The 25984-nt window shown below is 42.9% G+C and overlaps 1 protein-coding gene across 2 annotated transcripts in view; it reads right to left on the bottom strand.

Annotated features, from left to right (window-relative positions):
• Positions 1 to 25984, bottom strand: part of rbms3 (RNA binding motif, single stranded interacting protein) — a 269538-nt gene that overhangs the window by 75275 nt on the left and 168279 nt on the right. For both annotated transcript variants that reach the window (XM_079570999.1, XM_079571000.1), the window contains exon 6: positions 15880 to 15959. In XM_079570999.1, the coding sequence (XP_079427125.1) occupies positions 15880 to 15959 (80 nt within the window). The remainder of the gene's footprint in view (positions 1 to 15879; positions 15960 to 25984) is intronic.

Raw genomic sequence — 25984 nt, 5'->3', positions numbered from 1 at the left:
CATGAAAGCCTTAGATCAACGACCAGACAATCAATGAGCCGAGTGGAAAATGCATTTAACGCTGATGAGCTTACCAGACAGCGCTGTTGATACTAATGCGAGTCCATGGTCATTTTCTTTCTTTTGATAGTATTCATTATGGCATTTATTTTAACCTGATAATGTGTTGTACCGTTTCCTTAAAAAAATCTTCCTATTTCCCTCACTAGTCCGTTAGGAGAGCGATGCTTTCCTTACCTCCAGCTTAGCCCTCGGACAGCCTTCCAAACGTGGTGCAGTGCCTCTTAGCTAGCCCCAGTGGCTGTACACAGTATATTTATAGAGACCGGAGAGTCGTAATTGCCCACTGTCTGTTCCCTGCGTTTGGGGCGTCAGGTGGAAAGTATGATTTGGAGGTGTCTGGGGACCACCCCCGCCGCGCTTCGCCACAGCGCAGAGCCGCTGCCTGTCCCCCACCGGGCGCAGGTAATAGGCAGAAAACACAGACACTAAAGGCCCACTGAGTCCCAACAACTGCCACTCCAACAACACGCGGCACTGTGGGAGCGCAAAAAACACCCGCCAGCCAAAGTACTGTAAGAAGTGCCTAAAGATAGACTCAAATCTCGCTCCTTATGTCTCACCGCTGTACACCGGGAGAGCCTTCCAAGACTGTATAGGCTTGGCTCAAAAAAATGGTGCTTTGTTTCTTTCACCTGCCTTTAGAGGGAAAAAATGTTATAGAAAATGTAAGGGAACACTTTAAACTATGGTCTATTGAACAGTGATGAAACTGCAGGTAAACTGAAAGCATCTTTGGGTCTTAGGAGTAGTATTTCAATTATCATTCACACAGTTTGTAGTAGTCCTGATCAATTAGGTGTTTCTTCTTCTACTGCTAAAGCATCCACTTAAAGTCAACTTTAATATTTGATGGTTGAATTTAACTTTTATCACAGGATGTATTTTGCAAAGTTTGCCACACTTGCTGAAAAGTGCCCAGATCCTAATAGTCCAGTGGTGCCACATATTTTTAGCCATCATATCCCCCATCCCGCTGCCGGATAAGTGGATGGATGGGGCGTCCGCTGCTGGTGCTCCACAGAAATAACTTTGCTGACCACTCTGACCTCTGCCTGTCCCTCTCAGCAGGGTCCAGTTCAGAGCTCTATTTCGGTGGAGACATGGCTTCAGATTTATCTCAGTGCCCGCTGCGTCCCGGGATAGTGACAGTGACGGGGCGGTCTCTCTAACTGATGCCTGCTGCGTTTTTGCTTTCCCCTCGCACTTCCCTGACGCAGGCAAACGGAAGGACACCATCAGTCAGCAGGTCCGAGCTGGCCTGGTTTGATGACATGGTTTGATACACCCCCAGGGGAACGAAACGAAAAATGGGACACACTATGCACATATTTAGATATTGCATCATATTTTATAGTTTAGATTGTTAGGGGCGAGACCACGGCAGCATTTGTACTTCACGGCTAGAAGGTCCCAGATTCGAGTCCCACTCAAAACATGTACAGAAGGTGAATCCTCCAGCCAGGTGATACTGACCATCAGCCTGGTTCCACATCGCCCACTGCTCCTTCCGGGTCGCCCCAGCGGAGTCAACAGATGGGCAAAAAGGAAGAGGAAAAATGTCGCTGTGCAGTTGTTGCATAATGAGAAATAAAGTACCTTAAAGGGGGCCTATTATGCAAAATCGACTTTTTCAAGCTTTACATCATGTTATTAAGTCATTCCCTCATTAAAAACATGCCTGAAGTGTTGCCTTAGCACATTCACGTATTTTCGAGTAATCTGTAAAAACTCCGATGGCGGCCATTTTAGGGATAAAACGCCTGAGTCCTTCAGGAAACGCCCTCGACCTCCAGGATACGCCTCCAACCTTTCGTCACCAGCCGAGTAACCAACCACTGCTCCTCAGCAGAACCCCCTCCCCGCAGTGTCTAGCCCTAAGATGTAAACAGAGTCATCATGGAGGATTAGCTTCATGTGTGGTGAACCGGAGCCACAGCAGACTTTTACAAAGACACACATCAGTGTTTCTGTTACCTAAACACCCAGGATTAAAACCGGTGACAAGAACACTTATTTCAGTGTCTGGTTCTGCGCTGGGCCTTGATGATGCACAGAGCCTCCGGAGAAAGCTAATGCTAAGCTAAACCTCGAGTCATCACGTGAAAACGAGAAATATGCACACATAAAGTCAATAAAACCACCACACACATAAAGAACCGTTTAACAATGATCACACACGGAGCCAGGCTTGTTGATTTGGAAGTTTATTGCTCACATTTCATCTACAATGGGTCATAGCCGAGTGGCTTTCTCCCGGAGCTAACAAGCTAGCCGCGACAAGCTAACGGGAAAATTCACTGAATACAAGCAGCATATTATGCATTGAAAACGTCACTAAAACAGGCAACTGCTTGAAGCAGCCTTTATGATGATCACACACGGAGCCTGGCTTGTTGATTGTGTAGTTTATTGCTCACATTTCATCTACAGTGAGTCGTAGCCGAGTGGTTTTCTCCCGGAGCTAAGGCACTATTAGCCACGACAAGCTAACAACCTTCACCTTCACAACATTCATTGAAAACAGGCAGCATATTATGCACAAATAACGTCAATAAAGCAGGCAACTACTCGAAGCAGCCTTTACGATGATCACACAATGAGCCTGGCTTTACACATTTGTGGTTTATTACAGACTTTTCATCAACAATGAGCTGTAGTCGATTATAACAAGCTAACGGGTAACCTCGAAAAACCACTGTCCACCTGCACAGATAATGTCCGTCTTTGAATCGTATGGGCTCCTGCAGATCCTGGTGTCGTCCATGGGGGTATAGTTAGAGATCCATAGGGCATGGCAGATGCAAAGAGATAGCCTCCAAACAGCAGTTATTTTTCAGGCAAGAGCCCCTTCCAAGCGTCCGGTGTGGAAGGTTTGTCTCCAAATAATATCCTGTGTGGCCATTGTTCACAAAGTGATAAACAGTAGCTCCTTTCCAACAATAAAAATTAAAATGCACCGATCGTAGTTTCAATACAGTTGAGACAACGAGCGCAGTGTTGTGATGCCACAGACAGCGTGTGGAGGGGGCGTGTCGGAAAGGGTCAGAGGTTCTTAAAGAGACAGGGGCCTATTTCAAGTCTTTCGCTACCGCCATTTTGAAAGAGCAATTTTATACAAGGCAGTTATTCTAATTTACTGCATTTACAGACCAACAGAAGGTTTCGTCATCATTGTAGTGTGCCATAGACTGGTGCTATGTGGCTGAAAAAAGCATAATACCCCCTCTTTAAAGGAACAGGCCGCCATTTTTCCATACTGAGATATGTTCTTACCTGAGCTTAGACGGGTTGATGCGTACCTGTCTGGTCTCTGCGTGTGCCCGTGGAAGAGCTTGTTCGCTTCTAACTTCACCCTGTTTGGAGCTATAGGAATATACTGGGAGAGGCCAAATGCTAACAACATCTTTGGTCTTTTTGCGTGACTGAGGGCACACAGTTCTTCCACACTGTGATATGTTCTTACCTGAGCTTAGACGAGTTCATACTTACCTGTCTGGTCTTTGAACGTGCCCGTGGAACAGTGTGGTCGCCTCCAACTTCTCCCCCGTTTGGAGCTATAGGAATATGCTGGGAGAGGCCTAATGCTAGCAACATCTTTGGTCGTTGTGCGTGACTGAGGGCACAGGTACACATCAACTCGTCTAAGCTCAGGTAAGAACATATCTCAGTATGTAAAAACGGTGGCATGTTAAAGTAGCCCTTTTGTCTTCCTTTTTATGCAGCTAGTTATACGACTGAAATGACAAACTATAACAGTGGTTCAGATGATGGAACTTGTTATATTACACGAAGTTTGGCAGTTTGAATCTTACAGGTGCTGGTCTGCAAGTGTCCTTGGGCAAGATATGTCACCAACCGAGTGAATGCAGTGTGTGAGTGAATGGTTGGTGGAGGTCAAAGGTGTCAATGACGTAGATGTGCAGCCTCGGTTTTGCGGCCACAACAGCATCTTACCGTCAAGTATGGAGTGAATACAAAAATGCACTTCAAACATCTCTGATTGTCTACTACTACAGCTAGTAACACTACTGCATTCCAAGTGCTTTGAGATGAGCTGGTGCCATCAGCTTCTTATCGTCAAATCTAATCATTACATTCTTATTATACATCGTACACACTCTTTTGTGCAATAATAATAAGAAACTGATTTAAAAACCTGATGTAATAATGAAATGAAAAGTGTGAGGGAGCGGGATGGAGGAAGAGGCGAATTGCTACTATACCACAGAGACCTAGAGCATGATTATCCTGCTCGGTATAAACTTCATCTTCATTGTGGAGGACGGGGTGGGGGGTGCTACACTCGGCTCTGAGCTCTGTGACCTACTGTATCTGCACGGGGCGTGAATATTAGTTTTTGGAAAAGAAGTGCCTCAGGTCCTGCATTAGATTAAATTGACTGATGGGAGAAAAGCGAGAGGAAACAGACTCCAGACTCTCAGAAATGGTGCTGAAAGATTTTTCAATGTTACTATGTTGGTGAATTTAGATGTAACCTCTTTTTGGGACGGCAGTCTGCATAGTGACAACCAATATTTGGGGAAATAGATGATTGTTGCTCCAAAGATAAAACAAAAGACAAAGCAATTGCACAATGTATGTTATGTTAATAAAAGACAAGCGTAGACATTCTCCTGTCATGTGGGTTGCTGCACCAAATTCGACAATATCATATTTTGAGGTAAACTGCAAAACATCGCCTCTCCAAATTAACATCTAACCTGCTGTTTTTGAAATTCTGAGCAAAAAATGTGTTCTGGCTGCACATAATTTAGCATACTTTTGCATTAGTTAAGCCATTTCATCAACCATCTGAAAGACGCTACACAAACAACACTTCACAACATCAGATTTTCATTTAGATTTTTTACCACAGATGATTTTTTTCCACCTCCAAACAGTAAATGAAAAGAACCACTTAAGAAAAAGACTTCAACAAAGTCTCTACCGACCATTTTATGAAGCATTTTTTCACAGCTATCATTACTAACCATTGCTATAAATGTTAGTAGAACTGCCAGGCCTACTGGAATTAGACAGTACATATTACTGCCTGTTTTTCCTTAATAGTAAAAAGTATGTTCATGTACTGTTTATATCCCATCTATCTGCAGCAGCCGAGCAAGAACAACACTTAGTCCAGGCCCTGGGTGCACAGTGAGAGGCGCAGACAGACAGAGGGAGAGGCAGGGATCAGCGAGGTGGACAGCTGGGCTCTCTTCGCTTCGGTCAAACTCAGAAAACGGTCACACAAAGTCATCCTTTCATCTCCTTCACATCAGACACAACAAGCTCAACTTTACTCAGACGTAACCTTCCACAAACACTTCACTTTTTGGCCTTTTCCATCTGGGACCGCTTATTCCCGCCGCTGTTTTCGCCTTCTCAACTCCTTCTTTCAATACCTACCAGATTTGTCTCAATTACACGCTATAAAACCCCCACAAGGTGATGTTGCTCAAACCTTGTAAAAACTATGATCTCAAATGCCTTTAATCTCGTACAAATATATCTTAAAAGATCTATATCATGCTATTTTTGCCACCCCAAAGTAAAGTATGGGCATTTATATGATATATTGTACCTCTACCACTATGGAGTACTATTTTTTGTGATATTAGTATTTTCTGGGGGTATTTTGCAAACAGACAAGACACAACGCTTTGATTCAGTTAACTCCGCCCCCTCTCTCCGAGCTAATCCGCCCATACAAAATTAGCAGTATAATAAATATCACAGCAATAAGTAAAGTTAATGCAGTTATAAGGCGTTGACATCTGCAACACAGCTTCATAATGGCTAACACACAAGCTAACACGCGTTTTGATAGACACACCACTCCCGGCTGCTCCATTGGGTTTTTACGTAATGGGACTCGCGTTGGTTTTAAAAGTTAATCTACTTTGATTCTGGCGAATGTTCACCAAACATCCATCAAGAGACAGTCACAGAAAAACACTATTTTGGCTGATAATCGTCGAATCCCGGAATGAAATTCCAACTTCTGGCGAGTGGCCTCTTCTTTAGGAAGGTTGATTAAAGTCCTGTACCTCTCGCAGCCAAAAGCGCTTTTCTCCGTGACATTATCGTCAGGTAAGAAAAAAGAACAGGTATCTAGAGTAGGTTAGAAAGAATTCCTTCACAACTTTCAGTGCAAACATGACATCTGTTCAGACACTCAGTGGGTAAGTTAGTTTTCTCCGCAGGGTATAGGACCTTTAAAGCAACTTCCTATCACAGGCACAATACTAGTATGTTTTACTAAATAACACATCTTCTGTATTTAAGATTAAACTGTAAGTAAGTGCAAATCCTGACAGCTAGATTTAGCTTTTTGGTCTTCTAGGATGGACAAAGTCATGCAAAACTATTTTAGGTAGCTGCTTAAGTCATCCGGCTACTATTGTTGATTATGTTTGGATCCCAATAGGTGCATTCAAGCTGTTGCTATTCTTCCTGGGGGAATAAGCTTATAAAACAGAGCAGTTGTTCTTACAACTTAAGTTTTCAGTTTGAATTTTAAATCAGCCTTTACTCACATTAACTAGTTAAAGATGAATTATACTTTAAGTAAGATAGATCCGCTATTTGCTTTTATAGTGTAACCCTGGTGGCTGCTGGTATATCTTTCCCACTTTGGTTGTGTCACTTCTCCACATTAGATCTGCTTGAGCGGAGAGTAAAGTCAATCGTTCCTCTCTCCTTCTGGAGGCGCCGCGCTACGCTGCCTCTCTCCTCTGCCTAAACAAACTTTGAAGCCAATCAAAGACGAGGTATTTTGCAGGCGAAGAGGCGACCGCAGCAGGTGAATACTTTATTTTTCGGTGACAGATCCACTCAAAGCCGCAGCTAACCGACGGCGTGTGATTGATACAGTTCGGCGGCAAAACAAACAAAGCGTGACAAATCCAGATTATTGTCTGTGGGCGAGATAAGGTTATAATGAGAAAGTGCATCAGGGGAAATTGATCCTTTTGCAGGAAGCTGTCTGATTTAACGGGGATGCCAGTAATAACATCCTGTGTGTCCCGGGACCCAGGTGAAGTCAGGGTGAAAGGTTTGAGCTCTCTCTTAATGCTGAGAATAACACACAGAGGAGTGAAGGGCAAACTGGGGTGACTAAACCGTGATCAGGCAAAACCTTAAGGCTGTAAGGGTAGTCAGAATAGAGATAGACATTTTTTCGCTTTACGCAATTAGGAAATCATAAAGGCTGCACTAATTTAGACATAACGTCCACTGCATAAGGTCTTATTATGTAAAACCTGCAAACCCAGACGTGTGTTTCATGTGTTCTTATTTCAGTCCCCACTCAAACATGAATGCTCCTGGATGTGTTCGATATTTACATCATAAACGGAACCTTGATTTCCTTAAACCAATGGGAGAGGAAAGCCCTTCTCTTTGGTCCTCATGGCAGGGAGTTGACATCGCTGTAATAACACCCCCTGGTGGCCAGGGGCAACTCCAAAGAGTTTTTCTTTTTCTAAAATTGCAAAGACCACATATGACAACACTGGGCTGTGTATCATATTTTTAACCACACTGGTTTGTGCATATTATGAATAAAAAGTGGAAACCTAAATCCATGATTGACAGGCTCTGGAGCTCTGTGGAGGCTCGTAGCCGGTCTGCCCGCCCTGTGAGGCCCTTTTTGCCCTTTAAAGGAACAGGCGTCGTAGGAGGAGATTGAGCAGCCATGTAAATTACTCGGGATCATTGCTATGAATGGGGCTGGATGGAACACCGGTTATCCCTTCTATCTTACATCTATACCTAAAACAAAAAAACAGATTCTCCTAAAAGGCCTTGACTACACAGCGACCAGGGAGTTTACTCCGCTAGCATGACTCTTACAGCAGCGTAAACATGTGGGTCAAATTGTTGGAGCGGTGCTTAACACTACAATAGCCTGGTTCTGCAGTAAAATGAACATGGTCCAACGGGAACAATGGGGAACGACTAACACCAATGTACAACAGACAAGCTGATTAATTAAAGAAGTTGATGATTTTACTTGTCATATGAAATCCACCGAGCATCAGCTTGATTATTAATACTTGAAAACCTAATTTAATCATAACATTAGACAACTCTCTGAGGGAGGTAGAGTATCCAAAATATTAATGACGCTGAAGTTGTAAATGTACTTACAGGTGGAAAGAATAACAAAACTCAAGTAACAACATTGATACTTCAAAAAACTGTGCATAGAACTACTCCAATACTTTCAAAAGTTACTCAAGGTATACATGCATTTGAGTGTACCTTCAAATTCACTACTAAATGAGAGCTAGCCAAACAGACGCATGCTGTAATGCTTTGGGGATATGCATTTTATTACTCATATTTCTGGTAAAGCTGTTTTTGTCATCTCCGAGTTTCACACGTTTGAACTTTTGCTACTGTCACATAAAGAGAAAACGCAAAAACAAACAATTCTCACATCAATGGCCACGCTTGGGACAAGGGGAATAAAAAGATGCGTGTTTTTGGCGTATTTATAAGCAACATCCTGATCTGATATGTGCTGTGACAGGCGCGGCACCATCCTACTTGGATAAATCTACATGCCATAGGGGAGAGGAGACCACTTATTAGGCAGGGGGAGAGTGGGTGGGACGGCCCAAATTAACATGGATTACTCAAGTATGACTGACACTTGCAGAAGGGCTTTCAGGGACTTACTGTGTGATTTGGGACCAGTTTTTAATTCAGCGAGGGCTTTAAAATATCGTGGGCTGTCTGCATTTTGAACACGATGCTATTGCCGCGATGAAAAAGCCAACAGGGAGAGAAATCTTTTTACTGCAAGAGTACACCCACACTTTCTTATACAGTGGGTCCAAAAAACTAATTAGGAATATGATGTCAGGCTATATGCTTTTATATTTGTGCTTAATATCATAGATAACTAAAATCTATAATCTAAATCTAAAACTATGTATCATGTATGATTTATTTTTAATAGATAGGTACAGTAGAGAAAAGTAGAGCAGTATATTTTTGCAGTAAAATGTATAGTTTTGTCTGACAGTTTAGCTGACCTACTGTATTGACATACATTAGGTCCAAAAGAGTGGCTTTAAAACATGTCTGTACCAGCTCATCATAAGATCAAAATCTATATATTTCTAGATTACACTTTAGATTACAGCCAAAACTGTAGCTGAATATCTATTTCAAGAGGTGGTGACAGATTGAAGCGTCTCTTACAATGAGAAACATTTTGGATTGTTGCTCTCAAGGCTACATGTTGGCCAGGTTTAAATGATGACATTGATTTCTCACCTTTTCTCTGAAGTTATTTCATTGTGACGCACTTGTTCACTACCGACTAAAGAAATGAAACATTTTAGCAAAAAGTTGTGCTGGTGATCAATGTAATCCAGTTGTATATTTAGGTGTAATATCTGCTCACTCGATGGTGACAACTGCTTTACACATATCCTCTTTCTTACCTGCAAAATATATTTGTCAGGTATGTACTTATCTCCATGTATTTGTTGTTTATGTGCGATGGTAGTTATTGTTTTTGTAATGAGTGAGGTCATTGTCAGAGCCCTTTATAACCCACTCTTCACACTTGTATCTATGTTCTCTGATGAAGGCCAGTGTGTGCTGAAACGCATTGTTGCGGTTTATTCCAATAAGCCATGCAGCAACAAAGGGTTTCTAATCTTCTAATCACTATCGGAGTACCCTGGAGTTCTTTTCTTTTTACTGTAGCTGAATATGTTTGAGTCCATAGTTTTTGTATTTTTGACAAACTTAAATGGTAAGAGTTGTTGAGCAAAATCATCATTTTCAGAGAAATTTAGATTTAATGCCAATTTGAATCCAATTAATGCTTGATGACATTTAACGCCTTGATTCTGGCACCATTTAATGACTTTTAATGTTTTTAATGCCCCGCAGAAACCCTGTAACTGTGCAACACTATGTACCTCTTTATTACACCTTTGCTACACATACACCTACATGCTGCACAGCTTTATTACTCTTTGAACACAGTTATTAAACCTTGCACTTTAATGTGTAATTACCAGTACTTACATGTGTAATTACTATAACCCCTACTGTAATTCCACATGGAACTTGCGGGCTGTAATTTAAAGTGTTACCTAGTACGTACTACAGCACAATGGCTAAACAAAAACTTGAAGTGAGCGCTAATCCAAAAATTAGAAACTCACATTTCCTAAAGGGATTACAGTCTATTTGCTGGTGCAGAGTTCCAACATACTAGCATAGAATCTTTGGATGATCATGACATTTCCTGTGACTTCATTTGTAATTTAACGAGGGCATGAGGCTACGCTAAATGATAAAAGCAGATAGCGCCATGAGGGATATAGAAGTGCGTTGGGAGCAGGGGCAGGAAATCTTGTACAGATTGCATGTTTCCGCTCGGGTCCCATCTCCCAGGGCCGCAGCGACTCCTTCCTGATGTGCTTTTAATTATTTATCCAGCATCTATTGGACAATATTGGAGCAGAGTCTTAGCTGCGCTGCCACATTGGCACGCGCACAAAAACGACGGAAGCCAATAAGGAAGCAACACAACTTGCTCTTGTCTCTTCTGGGGCTCATTTCTTTGTTTAAATCTTTGTCGGGATTTGGCAAGGCTTTGTTTCCTACCTCCGTCCGTAGCCAGTGTTTACACATGCGCTGCCTTAATTTACTTAGATGCTGCTTGACGGCGAAATTAAGTCAAAATTTGCAGGGAATGAATAGCAATTTGGCCGAGCGGCAAAGCGTGCACACACCGAATCGAAAAGCCATCACCGTGCATGTTCTGCCAATACACAATATGGCGTGTCCAGGAGATGACTCACCTGCCAAAAACAAACAATGGCTAATGCATGCGCGGTTGTGAATTACATTTAGCATAGGATGTCATCTCTGAGCCGTCTAATGCATTGTGGGAGCGGGCGGGCGGCTTTAATCAGCGAGGCGCACTGGAGCCGGAGGATTAAATCACTTTTTATCTGCGCTTCCTTTGACTTTCCCGGCGCTCAGGGTTGCAGTGTAAATCATATTGCGTCCCTGTTGGGCTCACCTCGCCGTGCTTTATTGCTGTAGTCACATTTCATAAATTCCATTTATTTTGGATATTGAGTAAATCCGGAGACCTCACAACAAGGATAGAGCGTGATTCTAAAAGGCTAAGTTTGTTATTTCTCAGAGTTTAAGGCGCCTGCATGACTTAAAGCGTTTGGCCTGAGTGAACAACTTGAAATCGATAGTACAATTAACTTAACAGGAAATAATGATTAGTTGTGGCGCTTACTTTTTACTTAACTGTTACATTTAGAGACGTGTGGTTTACAGACAGTGGTATTAATAGTTTTGTTGTATATAGATTTAGTCAAATAATTCCTCAATGAAAAATCATGCAACATTGGAATAATACAGTATTGTGGGATTCTAAACTACTTTTGGTCATCAATAGAGTACAGGGCATGGATAGTAAATGTAAAGAAGAAAACCAAGACCAAGGATAGCGGTGAAGTAATGAAACAGGACGTGAAGTTTGTCGGGAAGAGGAGACACAGGAGAGGATTTGATGAGCTGTGGCAAAAGCAATCTCTGAAAGAAATAGCCGGGAAGCTAAGCTAAGTTAAGCAGAATGACTCTGTTCGACCTGTAAACGGTGTTCATTTTGTACGTACTTGTTCGACTTAATGTGGCTGTGAGATCTGCAGCTTTTTTCGAGCCGAGAGAACCATTCATTCAAAAAATTGTATTCCGAGATTGCAGTTTAAAGTTACCAATTCACCTTGACTTTGATCAGCGTCAGTTCCATTGCATGCTTGGAATTGTTTATATCTTAAAATAGTTTTACTTCAAAGCGAAAAAGTCGAGTAGAGGAACGTCTCTGCCTGCTATAAATATGCATCTGTATATAATGTACTTCAGCTTTTTCCTTTTGTTTGCCACAGTTCGTAGTGTGTGCCGCTTCTGGTGCACAGAAATGTCAAGCATGTTGCCCTTCCAGATGCAAACCCCACCATTTACCCAGGCTTGCAGCTTCAACAAGGACTGTACTGGTTTGTGACGCCTATATTTCAATGACGGCGTGACAAAAGCTAAAAGGTCACTCTAGGCTGCAAAAGTAAACAACATGCATGTCCTTAGTCAGTGTTTGCTACATTTGTTGTGCTCATACAATGGGAGTATATGCATGCTCACAGCGGACAACAGTGACGGGCCGAGCACTGCTGCAATGCACAGAATAACTAAAGAGCCGTAGCTCCATCTGGGCTATCGATCACGCCCGCCGCCTGAATCTCAATCAGAGGTGGGCAGAGCAGAGCAGCGCGGGACACTGGCGCTGCTGCGGGTCTTGCGCTATACGCAGCTCCCACATCAAGCAGCGCTCACCAACTGGACCTGACTGGAGTGGATGATTAGTTGTATCTAAGGGCGATTGGCTGGGATTGAGTGAGTGGTTGTTTCCATAGAGCCCACTCCATTACAAAAAGGAAGTTCATGTAAGGTTTCCCTGCTCGGTTGTAGCATTTTGCAGCATTATGCGGGGGTGAGAATTTATAAAAGAATAAAATGGTTCCAGCAAAACACTGGACACTCGCAGCATGGTAATGAAACGGTATTTTGTATTTTCCTTTTATCCTCCTTAAAACACAACATGGTGCCAGGTGAAGCCTTGAGCATGTGGGAGAGAAATAACTTTACAAAGAGCTGCGCTGTATGTACCTACTTACACTAGTTCAATGTGAAGTGTTTAACAATTTCAACTGATTGCTAATCTTATTAATTTGCATTGCGGCCATACAGTACAAATATGGAGAGTCTTTAAGTATCGTTAGCCGCCATCTGCTGCCGTATCAGCTCACCCTCTCATGTAATCACCAGGAAGTGAGATGTAGCACAATACGATTTGAACAGGAAGTGTATGGTGCCTGTCTATGGTTCCATTAGCTGCCATCTGTTTGCATCTACAGCCCCGCCTCTTCGAACACACACACACGCACGCACGCGCTTATCTACAATTCACTTTTCACTTCCTGCCAATACCGCGGCCTCTGCTCCGTTATTTTCCCACGGTCAGTTGAGTTTCACACATGACCTGCACCTGACATTGAGATATTTACTTCCTGGATGGGATGCAGAGGTTACAGCTCAATATCCTTTCGTGTTGCCACTGGACACACAGTGTACAGCGGGGCAGAGCTAACAAGAGCAATCCCGAACGTCCTGCCTGTGCGCCGCTATGAGGAGGGCTGTGTGAGAGATGGGATTCAGTCAATGGCATTTTTCCAGTTGCATGTTGACGTGGAAGACTCGTCAATCGAAACATCAATATTTCATATGCATCTTTAGCCGAACATAGCCACGCACAGGTTAGCAAACATTACCAAGAGCAATCGTGTCCTGAAAGTCTCCAACGGTGATGTGAGGAAGGCGACGGCAGACATTTACTCAATAGTATTCTTTCCTGCTGCATCTTGATGTGGATGAAACACGAAGAGTCTTATCAAAACATCAATATTTCATATAAATCTTTAGCTATACAGCCACACAAATGATTGAACTACAATATCACCGGGGTCAGAAGGACAAGGTGGTTTAGTAGAAAATGCAAAATGATATCTTTGAATGAGAAGGCTTAGGAAATGCACAGCTCGTGTGCCGCTGCTGCTCTGAACTCTAAATGGCAGGAAAAGGGATCTCATTAGCATCAGAGGCTGTTGACATTCCTCTCAGGTCAAAGTTAGCGGTGCATGACTATATTTGTGCTCATGTGGCTGTTGCGTGCTGTGGATGTGTCAGGGCTCTCACAGTGTAGTCGACATGGCTGTCAAACAAGCGTATCCATGGGCGTGCGTGTGTGCAGCTCAGTGTACGGGCACATGCACTAACCCGTACACCGGGGCTGTGTGTGGCCCGGCCCCCTGGGGGAGTCGCTGAGCTGTCAGAGCAGGATGGATGAAGAAGCTGCCCACATACAAGGGGCTCTGGGGAAATATCACCAACATGACACCAATACACGATCCAAAGTCTTTTAAAACAAACATTTAAATATGAATCCCGCATAAGCAAACATATATGAGCGGTATTATTCTGTAGTGAGTTCACACATGCTATACGTGGGCCCTGTGCGAGAAGCAGCAGAGGAACATCTGACAGAGGAACATTCATGTCCATTTAACCCAAAGTCAACATGGCCACTGTCAGAGTGGCGTCTCCTCCACCCTCGCTCTGATACAAACAGGACGAATCCGTGAGCGGAGCGCAGACACGACAGTGAGCCTTTATCCATCAGTGTTCATGAATAACACATGTGCAGCCTGACACACAGCACATTCACATGCACACTGCACTCTATTTAGGCCGCAGCAGCCTTCAGGTTTTACACACCCACTGTCTGACTATATCAATACTGGCATCAAGTTAATGGCATGAATAAATACAGGGGAGAGCAAGTTTAAGATTTTAATTAGTAGAAATAGAAGTATGTGTAATAGAAGTTATAATCCAAAATATACTCATCTGACTCAACTGCTTTTGTGTTATTGCTTTTTTATCCAGGGAGTAAACAAGAATCCACCACGTCAGGTTTTGGCGGGGATTTTCACTCAAACTAATCATTTCCCGTGGTCATATATAACAACCTAATAGGGCAGGGCAGTTTTTAAGGACAGCAGCAGCCGCATAGCCGGGGCACTCCTTGTAAACGTGACCATTTTTGATTTCACAGAAGAGGCTCCTCGATCTGGTGAGGTAGTAAATCTAAATCTGGGCACACGTCTGAACAATCCATTAACAATAATAAAGCCCGAGCGGCTGTGAGACAGACCCTTAAAGGGGAAGGTCAGCCTGGTATTACAGCTTTAAAGGTTTTCTATTACGGCTCAACTTCAATATAAGCGCTCACCTTGCCTTTAATGGCTACCGGCTATGCTGTGGCTGAGCATATAGGGAGATCCTAAAGCCAGGCTGTCTGAGATACGAGGGGGAAGGAGGGAAGCGATTTAGGACGTGTTTCAGGAGCTGCTAGGAGGAAGAGAGACGCTTGTGAATAAAATTGCTACAGGGTTGAAGGAGATCTCGGAGGTATCGCCCCAGTCTGGCCTGGACGTCCTACTGGGAGCTCACAGGGCTTTGAACGGCGCTGTCCCAGATGTGCTAAAGCAGCACTTTTCCCTCTTCATCCTGGCCTCCCCTCTCAAATCCTTAACCCCACGCTTCTTGATCTACCACCTCTCGTCACTCATATTCCCTCGGAGACTCCTTCTGTTTCTCCCATTTGAAACTTGGAAGCTAAAGTTCTAGACAAATCCCTGGCAGTTTTGTCCTCCTGCTTTTAACATGCTTCCTTTTGGCTCGCTTCTTGAGCCTGTCCTCTCCTTGGCCCGGGCTGTGCTACCGTCTGGGTTAAGTGCAGATAGGCGCTAGGACATAGGAAAGACGGAGAGGAGGAAGGAGGCGAGGGTGCAAGCTCTTAAGCAGATTGCAAAGAACAGCGGCGAGGCATGAGTGTGAATATTAAGAAGGTTTTCTCCCGGCCCACAAGTCCGAGTCTGCAGCAGTAAAAGCTGGGAAAGGGAGGGAAACCTATAAGGCCGCGGGCTATAGCCACCACCGCCGATGCTGCGGCGGCGAGTGAGGTGTCAGAACCGACAGCGTACACAATCTATCAAGCTGTCCAGCAAATCTGAGATGAGAAATTACCATAATTGAATTAGAAAAGGGGGTCCCTGGTTGCAGCGGGTAGTTTTCCAAGATAGGCGCTATAAGCGGAGATAAGAAAGCCGGCTGATATAATGTAAAACAAGAGCGCAGTCTTACCTGGAATGCCTGGCGGGGTTTTCAGGTACTTCCCATTGAAATGTTGTATCACTACTTCGCATTTCTCTGTGGACTCCATTCTGAAAGGAGAGACACAATGAAAAGGGCTTAATTAATCTGTCAATACCAAGCAGCAACGGGCGATTTGTGCGCGTACAGGAGCGAATGCTGTAAGAGAAGATTTTTTTTTCATGGGATACAAGCAAATAAAAACAATCTTATCAGCCCACCCCTATTCTGTTGGCATCAAAACAAGCATGGAGCCTGTGGTGGTAAACATACAGATGCTATTGGTCAAATATTACTCCAATACTAGGTCAAGTTGCTCAGTAAAATGATTACTTAAGATAGTGTATTTGCTGTAGAAAGGTACAAATCAGTGTTACGTATATGAACTATATAAAATAAGATTGTTCCCACATCCAGTACCTGTACAGCAACATGTGAAGAGATTAAACTTTTACTTCTGTGAGACGGTCACAGTTACAGGCGCAATCTTGAAAGACAGTTTCTTGAATAAACTTGCCAGTGCTTCCTGGAGGTTGTAGAAACGCAGCTCCAGAGAATACCTTTCTTTCCTCTAACTGCCATGAATGAAACAAAACACAACTCCGGGTGTATTTTTTGTTGAAAAATTCATTGGCTCTCGTCTGCAACCCCGTGAGGTCAACACATACAATTTCTGTCAGGCAGAAACCGCAGCGTTTCCGCACTTAGGATATGTTGTTTTGGAGCTTATTCTTCGCTGAAACTCTGAATATTGGAATTTTTGGGGGGAAAGTTTGTGTTACTTTACAGGGGACCTAGACTCAGGGACACTATGAATAAAAGAGCACAAGGCCTTATTTTCACATTCTGGAATATTTTTTATGACTATTACTCATCTTCAAGGGTGGATGTTGACTTTAAAATTTTTGCCGCAACTGCAACCCGTCTTTTTACCAAACACTTCTGGTCATCCTGATTCTACATTTAATCTGTAAGCTTCTTTACATCTTTACAGAGAGTGGAGTGTAACAATACGGCGACACCCAAAAACGCCAGGGCATCAGCAAATCTTTCCATTTTTGCCATTGATTTCAAGGTTTTATAGCAAGATGGACAAAGCCGTCTTTTTCCCCACAAAATGCTCCTTTTTATTACGTTACAGAGGTAAAAGAAATCGACCTGACTACTTTCTAAAATGTGCGCCCTTTTATGGAGGCAGTCATGGGAAGTCCTTGTCTTAAACAGTTTACATTGCTTGTTCCGGTCTCATCCTGGAACACCTAAAACGCATTTAGCACTGGCACATTTACTGCCGCATTCAAGCAGAGATTTTCTGGTTATCACACACAAATTCACCCTGAAAAAGACCATTTCCTTTCCTCCAAACCCACTGGGGAACATCACTGTCTGCTTTTACAACTTTATAATAGGATTCAAATGTTAGGACGGCACTTTCTTTCTCACAGATACAGAATAAGGGCGAACATATGGCAGAGATGAAATGCTGGTTGTTTCTTGTTTGGAAGAATCTGCATCAAATAAGTCTATAGGGCACACAGCAGGAGGGCTTTGATCTGTTACTTCACAAGGCAATGGATACAAAAAGGCTCGCCACACTGCATGCATGAGAAATATATGTTGATGCAAGTCAAAAAGCTACTGCGCTATTTTGTCACTTTCAAGCCATGAAAAATGCTCTGGAAAAACCAAATGATTTAAAAAATATTGTTGCTGTGGAAATATGTCCACTTTCACAATCAAATCCCTTGTTTACTGTAGTCTACTGGTCTTGGCCCCGACTGTTTCTGGATCAGATATCATTGTGTGTTTTTCTATTTTTCTTCAGCTTTGTTTGAGGCTGGGTTATGGAGGAAGCCATCTGAGGCGACATGCCCACACTTCCAGATAATTAGCCTCTTCAGCGCAAATGGAGGCTGTTTTCTTAAAGCGAAGCAAGGCTGTAACTAACTAAACTTCTGCAATTACTAGAGAGCCGTGGTCTGAGCCAGGACTAAACCAGGACTGAGACCAGACCTGGGCAAAATACGGCCCGCGGGCCACATCCGGCCCTCAACTTGAAGAGCATAAAAAAAAGTAACTCTCTAACCCATTCCTGTGTGGAGTTGATGATTTTTTTTAAATGACCAGAATGCTCACTCCAGCCACTAGGGGGCAGATTAAATAAGAATAAAAGGAAAGAATTCCACAGGTGTCCAGCAGAGGGCACTGACATAATAAGAAATCAGGTTATAAACAACACATCGTGTGACTTGCAAGTGGGAAATGGACAGTCTGCCCCTGGGCAGCTGTGGCTACAATAGTAGCTTACTACTGGAGTGAATGAATATTGACTACAATGTAGCAGAGACTTGTGACACAGGCTTGTAGTGCAATAAGTGCAAGCCGTTTTTATGAGGCTACAGTCCTGTCGGGCTCATTATTATTATTATTCATTTATTGAAAAAAAGTCCTCTATGTATTTTCCCAATCAAAACATTTTTGTTTTTTTGGAGCTTTTCTTTATGGACCCCGGCGATACACTCCCCATATATTACACTTATATCCCGATATAAGTTTAACTTATTGTTGGTGCGGCCCTCCGACTCAATACAGGCTTCTCATGTGGCCCCTTATAAAAATTAATTGCCCACTCCTGACTTAGACAAAACCGGTTGTAACCCACAGCTAAACTACACCAGTTATAAACCAGGACTGAATAAGAAACTCGATTTTTTAGGCAGAAAGACCTTTGGCGACAGACACCCACAGAGGCTGTTGTTTATGCTGCAGCGAGAGGAATATCAAAGATTGTTTGTGGAAAAGTGAGAGCTCACTCTGTATTAGGCATTTTTGGTAAATTATTAATGACAGAGTGAGCGCTCTCACCGTGTATAAATCTTTGACGTTGGTTTGGTTTTGTCAGTGGACATCGCAGCTCGTGTTTAGAAAGGTTTAGCTGAAAGAAAACCGTGTCATTATGTGGATCTGTCCCTGCAGATCAGGAGGTAATAATGTCCTTTCTCTCTTTTATCGCTGCTTAAGTGGAAATTCTGCTCAAAACATAAAGTTACATTGCCTGTGTTGTGTTCTGTTGTGCTGTTTTAAGACATCCTGAATGATACCTTTTTATACACATAACATAAGTATTTGAAAAAGTACCATTGTACCATTGTTAAAGTAGTGGTATCGAAAAGAAAAAAAAAAGGGGGGGATCCCAAAGCGTCCCCAGACCAACTGAGAAACAGAGTGTCCTAGGTCTTTCCTGGGCTGAGGACATCTCCAGAGTGAGTTGACTAGGGGACATCCCAAACAGATGCCAGAGCCACCTCAGATAGCTTTTCTCGACATGAGGGAGCCGTAGCTCTACTCCGAGCTCCTCCCGGGTGACTGAACTCACCCTGAAGTGCGCCGTTGTATCAGAATCTACGCTTCTTAGTCATGATCCAAAGCTTGTATAAGTAAGTTAATACACTACTAGCACTATTATGTGTTTATCCACCACATCCACAGCAGCAATGTCACCAGTCCCAATTCACTTTTAAACACTCTTTTAAACATCATGATACCACCTAAAACCCCGCAGTGGCAGTGCCTTTATGCAAATGCACTCAGGGTATGTGGCAGATTCATTGCGCTCCAGATTTCCCATCTCTGGAATCCTCCTATCAGCCTGTCAGACCTCTCTCCCCTCTCCTCCGTCTCTCGCGCCTCTTCCTTCGCTCCTTCCATACCTTCTTTATCGCTGCACCCGACCCATCCATCTCACTCGGCTGCTCTCCTCTCTGACGTCTCTCTCTTCGCTGCCTGTCTTTCAGCTCTGGTTATTTCCACCATCTTTCAGGATTACGCTCACACTCTTCCCCTTGGCCTCCTTTTCCTCTCCTCGTCATCCATCCTTTTGTTTCTCTGTTCTCCCTTCCACACATCAGCGTCTGGCACATCTCACCTGTCAGACTTTTTTTTTGTTTTTATGGAGGAATATGTAATCTTTCACGCACGCAAACAGTGGCCATAAGTCAAGGAAAGACTGCCGCTTTTCTCCCATCGATTTTTATGAAAGATCTACAGCGTCCAAACTTTTCGCAGTAAGGAATAGTTGTCTTATATTGAAACTGCCGAGGGTACATCCAAAGTCACTGTCAACTATTGATCAATCAACATTGAAGCCATTTTAAGGGTCAGCAATGGTGTTTCGAGTAGAGGTCGATCGATATGGGTTTTTCTAAGGCCGATGCCAACTTTTGGGGATTTTTATTGGCTGATGCCGATATGCTCGGCTAATATTTTTTTCGTTTTTTTTTCATAATCCTGTAAAAACATATATACTTGGCCACTCCAGCAGTGGCCGACTTTACTTTATTACTTAAGCTGATTCAATCATAGTCTCTGTCCCATGATTAGTTTCCGTTAGTTTTAGCATACTGTTGCTAGTGCAGCCATCAGAAACACAACGCTGAGGTTAAAACTAACTCAGCAATTGAATTCTCCAGGTTCTGTGCTTCAAAATGACACGCACCATGTCCATATTGACTGAGGTTAGGTGAAAGTTATATTTAACAAACTTGTAGCTAACCAATTTTCATCGGGATGTTTCTCTGTTCCCCTCAGGCCGAGGGAGTTGTGGAAGGACTTGTTTTAAAGCCCTGTCTTCGCTCTTTCCAATGCAAAAAAATGTGTCTCTATCACTTTTGGTCCCGGAGATATCGGCTTTTTTCGGCCTGATATATATTAGCCGGCCTCCAGTTTCAAGGACGACTTTTAGGATACAAAGTCATGAGTAAATAAGTTAGCATGAGGACGGAACTCAAGCCAGATCTAACGCTTTTAAGCTGTGTGTGTCATAATAAATCTTAGCTTGACCATAAAACTCTCAGGTCAGACAGAAAGTGAGATGTTCTGTTGGCGTTGAGGTGAAAGTAAACTCAGGGAAAACACACCTTTGCAGTCTGAAAGTTGTAAAACGTGCATAATGAATCCCTGCACGTGGGTTTGGGAGGGCAGGAAATGAGTTGTGGGCGGCCAAAAGTTTAAATTCAACTTCCTTCCTTCCTTCCTTCCTCCTGTCGCCATTTGGGAAAGGAATAAATCAGCTACTGGCTTTACAGCATTACATTTTCTATTTGCTGCCTTTCACTTGACACTGTGCTCCGTGATCCGTGTATTACTTAGTGGCCATTTTGCAATAATCGTCAGCATTTCGGTGGTAAAAGGAGAACACCTCTTCTAAATGCCAGCCTCATACAAGTAACGCAGTGCTTACAGTCGAACCAAAGAGCTGCACAAGTGTCTCCTTGACTCAAAGCAGAATGTGGCGTCCTCGCGGCTGCTCACTTCACGCTGGAGTCTGAACAACAATACGTCTCCCCTTGACAGAGAACTGGCGGAAAGATGATTTATGTGCCGGAGTACAATCAGAATAAACACTGTTGTGAGAGTGATGTGATTGCTGTCTTTGTCAAAGAATAGCAATAAATCCTTCATCCTCTGAGTGATGCTTGGATCGCGCCGCCCTATCTCAAGGAAGCATTTCTTCCTCCTCCGTCTCTGGCAGCATAGGCAGCAAACAGGTGTCTAACAGCAATAACACTGTGTAAAATGTAAATGCTGTTTCTGAATGTCCAATTAAAAAAGTTAAATAAACTGCATTCAACCTTGAGTGTATTGTAAATGCAGATATTTCTGGAAAGAGACCTTTGTGTGCTCTCTCTCTCTCTCCCTCTCTCTCTCTTTTTAATCAATCGTGAACTAGAAGCAAAGTTGTTGTTGTTTAAAGTACCTGTACGTCTTAAGTATTATGATTATTTTTGTGTTGAAATGCCATCTTGGTCACTAACTGTTCAGCATGTTCTGCTTAAGTCAAATGGGGTATTGCTGTATACTAAGGTGTGCTAATTAAGTATCAATAAGGTATTAATAAACATTAGTAATTGCTTAAAGTTAGGGATAAGGTTAGGATAGGCCATAAATAAGCACATTATTCATGGCCTATTAGTATGATAATGTTATAATGAGCAGCTTTTTAATACAAGCATATTATTCATTGCCCATTAATTATCAATGCTTATCAATACCTTTTTTAATACTTTACGATCACACCTTAATATAAAGTGTTTATCATCCAATAGTTATTAAAGCCTCCTGTGAGCAGCTCTCTGCTGATTCGATTTAATAATAACTACACTATATTTAGCCTTAATAAATGATGAACTAACACTTAATTCATGAACAATTCATTAAGTGTGACTAACACTTTACTACTTAACTACTACTGTTAATGCCTAACTCATAATGAAAGTGAAAGTCGTGTTAGTCACACTTAACTATTGAATTGTTCATCATTTAATAAGGCTAAGGTGTAGTTATTTTAAAGTGTTACCAATAATATTACTTGCTGGAGGACGGTCTGTTTTAAGAGACATTTTGATTTCATTGCTATTTCTACAATGACTGAATGTAACAAAATGGCAATTCAATAAAATTTTAATGTACATGCTATTTACATGTTAACCAGTGTCCTAACATTTTATTATCTGGTCATATTACTATCAGAGCAGGGCTCGGCAGACAGTGAACATATCCACAGACACACTGTAAATAGACCAGACAGAATGCAGAGCCAGAGTGGTCAGACTGCCCGGCCTGAAAGCTTTTCGATGTGGAGAATGCATTGGGCTTCCCCCTCTCTATCTCTCTCTCTCCCCCCTCACATCTCCTCTCTCTCTCTCTATCTCTCTCTCTCCCCCCTCACATCTCCTCTCTCTTTCTCTTTCTCTCTCTCTCCCCCCTCACATCTCCTCTCTCTTTCTCTTTCTCTCTCTCTCTCTCCCCCCTCACATCTCCTCTCTCTCCTCTCTCTCTTCCCCTCTCTCTCTCTCTCTCTTCCCCTCTCTCTCTCTCTCTCTCCCTCTCTGTGCACGGCTGCTTAATGGCATCAGGTGCTGCTGTCTGCCATGATTAGTGCTGGTGCTGGAGTAATGGGCTCTGATAACAGTAATGGATCGGCCCACAAACACTTAGCTCGGTTTACTCTCTCTAATGCCCCTCATGGCCCTGCGCCGCAGCTGTCTGTCCGTCCGTCTGTCCCAACAGGAGGTGCACCACTCACAAAACCTGCTCTTTTACGCACACATGATTATTTCTAAACACAACAGTGCCTTTATTAGGTATTGTTGCTTTGATACTGGTAGAGCTGTGGTACTCGGATGATTTGTAATGGTCAAGAGTGCAATTTCCATGAAAACAGGGGACAGACTGGTTGAGTTCAAGGGTTATAATGGCTTAGTTTAATCCCATTTTAGTCACTTAATCTTACACCTGTTAGCGGTTGTATTATTTTTGTTCAATATGGGCTGTTCACACCCGACACCAGCTGCAATCATTGAACATTACTCTATTTCTTCTATTAACTATGTATACTTAATGATTTGCATTTCTGCTTTTGTCTTGGTTAAAGCCCATTTATGACACTGAAGAATATTTCAAATCCAAATTTAGACCAATTCATTGTGATAAAATGGTACTTACATAGCCTTATATTTTTTTTATAATTGTACTCTGAGTAGAAGGTTTATGAACTACTGCTCTGCTTTGCATAGAAATGCCCTCCTGGGTAGTTTTCCGATTGATTGCTCATCCCTAGTTTTATTTCTCTTTCTTCACTTTTATAGAATGTATGTATTTTCACACTCTCAGATGTTAGTCATTTCCAACTAACCCTGCAACTCTCCTCTCTCTAATTCTCCAGACAGCTGATGATAAACACCCACTCAGCAGGTACACAGACTGATGTGACGGTTAGACCGTAGGAGGCGCTTTCGGAAAGCACTAAGAGCTTGCCGCAATAACTATACCTATTGTCTGAGATGAAAAAGACCAGCTTGTGTCCATAAGAGAAAAACTAATGAATGCAGGCAAAAATTGGTCTAATTTCTCACAATTTTACTTTACAGAATTTTTGTTTGACTCCCTTGGGAGAAATTTGGTTTGGACAGGGTCTTGGGTGCTGCACATGGAGACACCACAAAACAACAGACAATAAACAGAAAACATATAGTACATACTGTAGTTAGGCACAACTTCACCTCTTACACTTCCCTCGTCCACACCACCAAGGGCACACACACCACACTCAAACTCAAGTCACCACTTCTGGTTATTTAGTCGCTTCACTGATACAGGGACAACATTTATACCATTTATGTTTTCGAGGAGGCACCGCCATGAGCTCAGCAGCTGGTACTCCGGTACAGTACATGTGTAGGATGCCCCTGGTCAGCCTCCTCCAAAATTAAAGAAGCGTCTTAATAAGCAACTTAAATGGCAAACCCCTGTATCTTTATACAGTGTACTATCTTTTTATCGCAAAATGTATTAAATCTGACCCACTTTAATCAATCATCTACCCATCTGAACTCAATCTACCAGTCTCATTCCCACCCCGCTCACCTCTCCCTATACAATTTCTCCTTATAATAACCTTTATGATTACTTCTCGGTGCCTGGGCCGTTGTTTCACACTCCTGTCCCTACATCTCCATCATGGCGCCTTGAACAGGTGGCCGGTGGCGGGTTGTAGCTGTGCTCGGCTTGTCGGTCCGCGGGGGGGCTTACCTAGGCCTAGTGTGTACTTGTGCGTATTACCATTTGTGTTTATAATGCACGTCGGCTTTCTGTCCTGCTGTAACCCGCTGTAATAGATCGGGGAATAGGAGAGGAGTTTCAGCCACAGTTGGTGATTAAGAAAAATCCCTGCAAGATGGCGGCCGGTTGCCATCGCCGGCGTCCTCCGGGTAAACAGGGAAGTGTGCAGGAGAGCAATGTGAGCCTATGGTGGCTGCGGCAGAGGACAAGGACAGAGCGTTTTTATGACTTCGGGGATTAACAGGCTGGAGTGGAAACTTTTCTAAGTGGAGAAAGAAATAAACCGCTAAGTGATATGCTCCATAGCAGGAATAAGCCCAGAGGAGGCTCGCTGTACGGTGTAATTGCTTGTGTCCGATATGTGTGGCCACCATGTTGGAGTGGCCATTATCAAGTAACTTTATACATACAGTACAGTGCCCATGAACAAAATAAAACTCTATTGGCAGACATATATATTATGAACTCTTGTCTTTATCCGAAGTTAAAATCTGCCTGCCATTGTCAGGAATTGGTGAAGAATATCAAGAATCGGGCGAATGTGGCACCTATAAATATAAATGAATATAAATATAAATAAAAGTGCTGCCGTTCTTGTTTGCTCCTCCTTACAAACTCGCTCTTCCTGGTCCTTTGTGGTGATGTGACAAGTCCCATTATGTATTTTGGTCATTTTGCTTCGTTTGTTTCATTTGCGATATCCATTACCAAACAATAACCATCAGTTTAATTGTATTAAGTCAATAATTACGTCACATTGTCCATTTAAAACTTTGTTTGTTAATTTACTCAGAATACACATTTACGAAGGAAGGGGCGTGGTCTTTGTCGGCCATTTTAAAAGCTCAGGCTGAACCATGTGGCAGGGGGAAACTGGTTTAAACTTTGCTTTGAGTTTCCTTTTGTGTATGATTTTGGTTTGTATTTTGTCTTTGTTTATTTGATTGAACACTTATCATTTTGGGACAAAAAAATGCATTTTTATGTAAAATAGAAAAAACTTGCCAGCTAAACTTATTGTTGGAACTTACCAAATGAACCAATGTGGCCATACCGCCCTTGCTCTGCCCAATCCCATCAGACTTTGTAAGCCTAGCAGGGAAGGGCCTGGCAGGACTTGGATGGGAGACCGTTTGGGAACACCAGGAAGCCTAGCGTATGTAATGCGTGAGTGAGTGACTGGTGGTGGTCGGAGGGGCTGATGGCGCAGACTGGTTGCCTAGATTCCGTCAGTCTACCCCAGGGCAGCTGTGGCTACAATAGTAGCTTACCACCACCGAGTATGGAGTGAACAAATAGTGCAATGTAAGTAAACGAAAAGTGCAATGTTAAGTGTCTTTGAGTGTCCAGAAAAGCGCTATATAAAACCAATGCATTAATGATTGTCACCTGTGGGAGGTCCTTTCCCATTAGAGGGGGGGGGACTGTTGCAGTTACTAGGGGTGCCAAGTTCTTTGGTTGGAAAGAATAAATGTCT

The sequence above is a fragment of the Gobius niger genome (genome assembly GCF_951799975.1).
Source record: "Gobius niger genome assembly, chromosome: 14".
Lineage (NCBI taxonomy): Eukaryota > Metazoa > Chordata > Actinopteri > Gobiiformes > Gobiidae > Gobius > Gobius niger.
The sequence above is the reverse complement of the archived record's forward strand: the minus strand, read 5'-3'. Positions and strand labels throughout refer to the sequence as shown.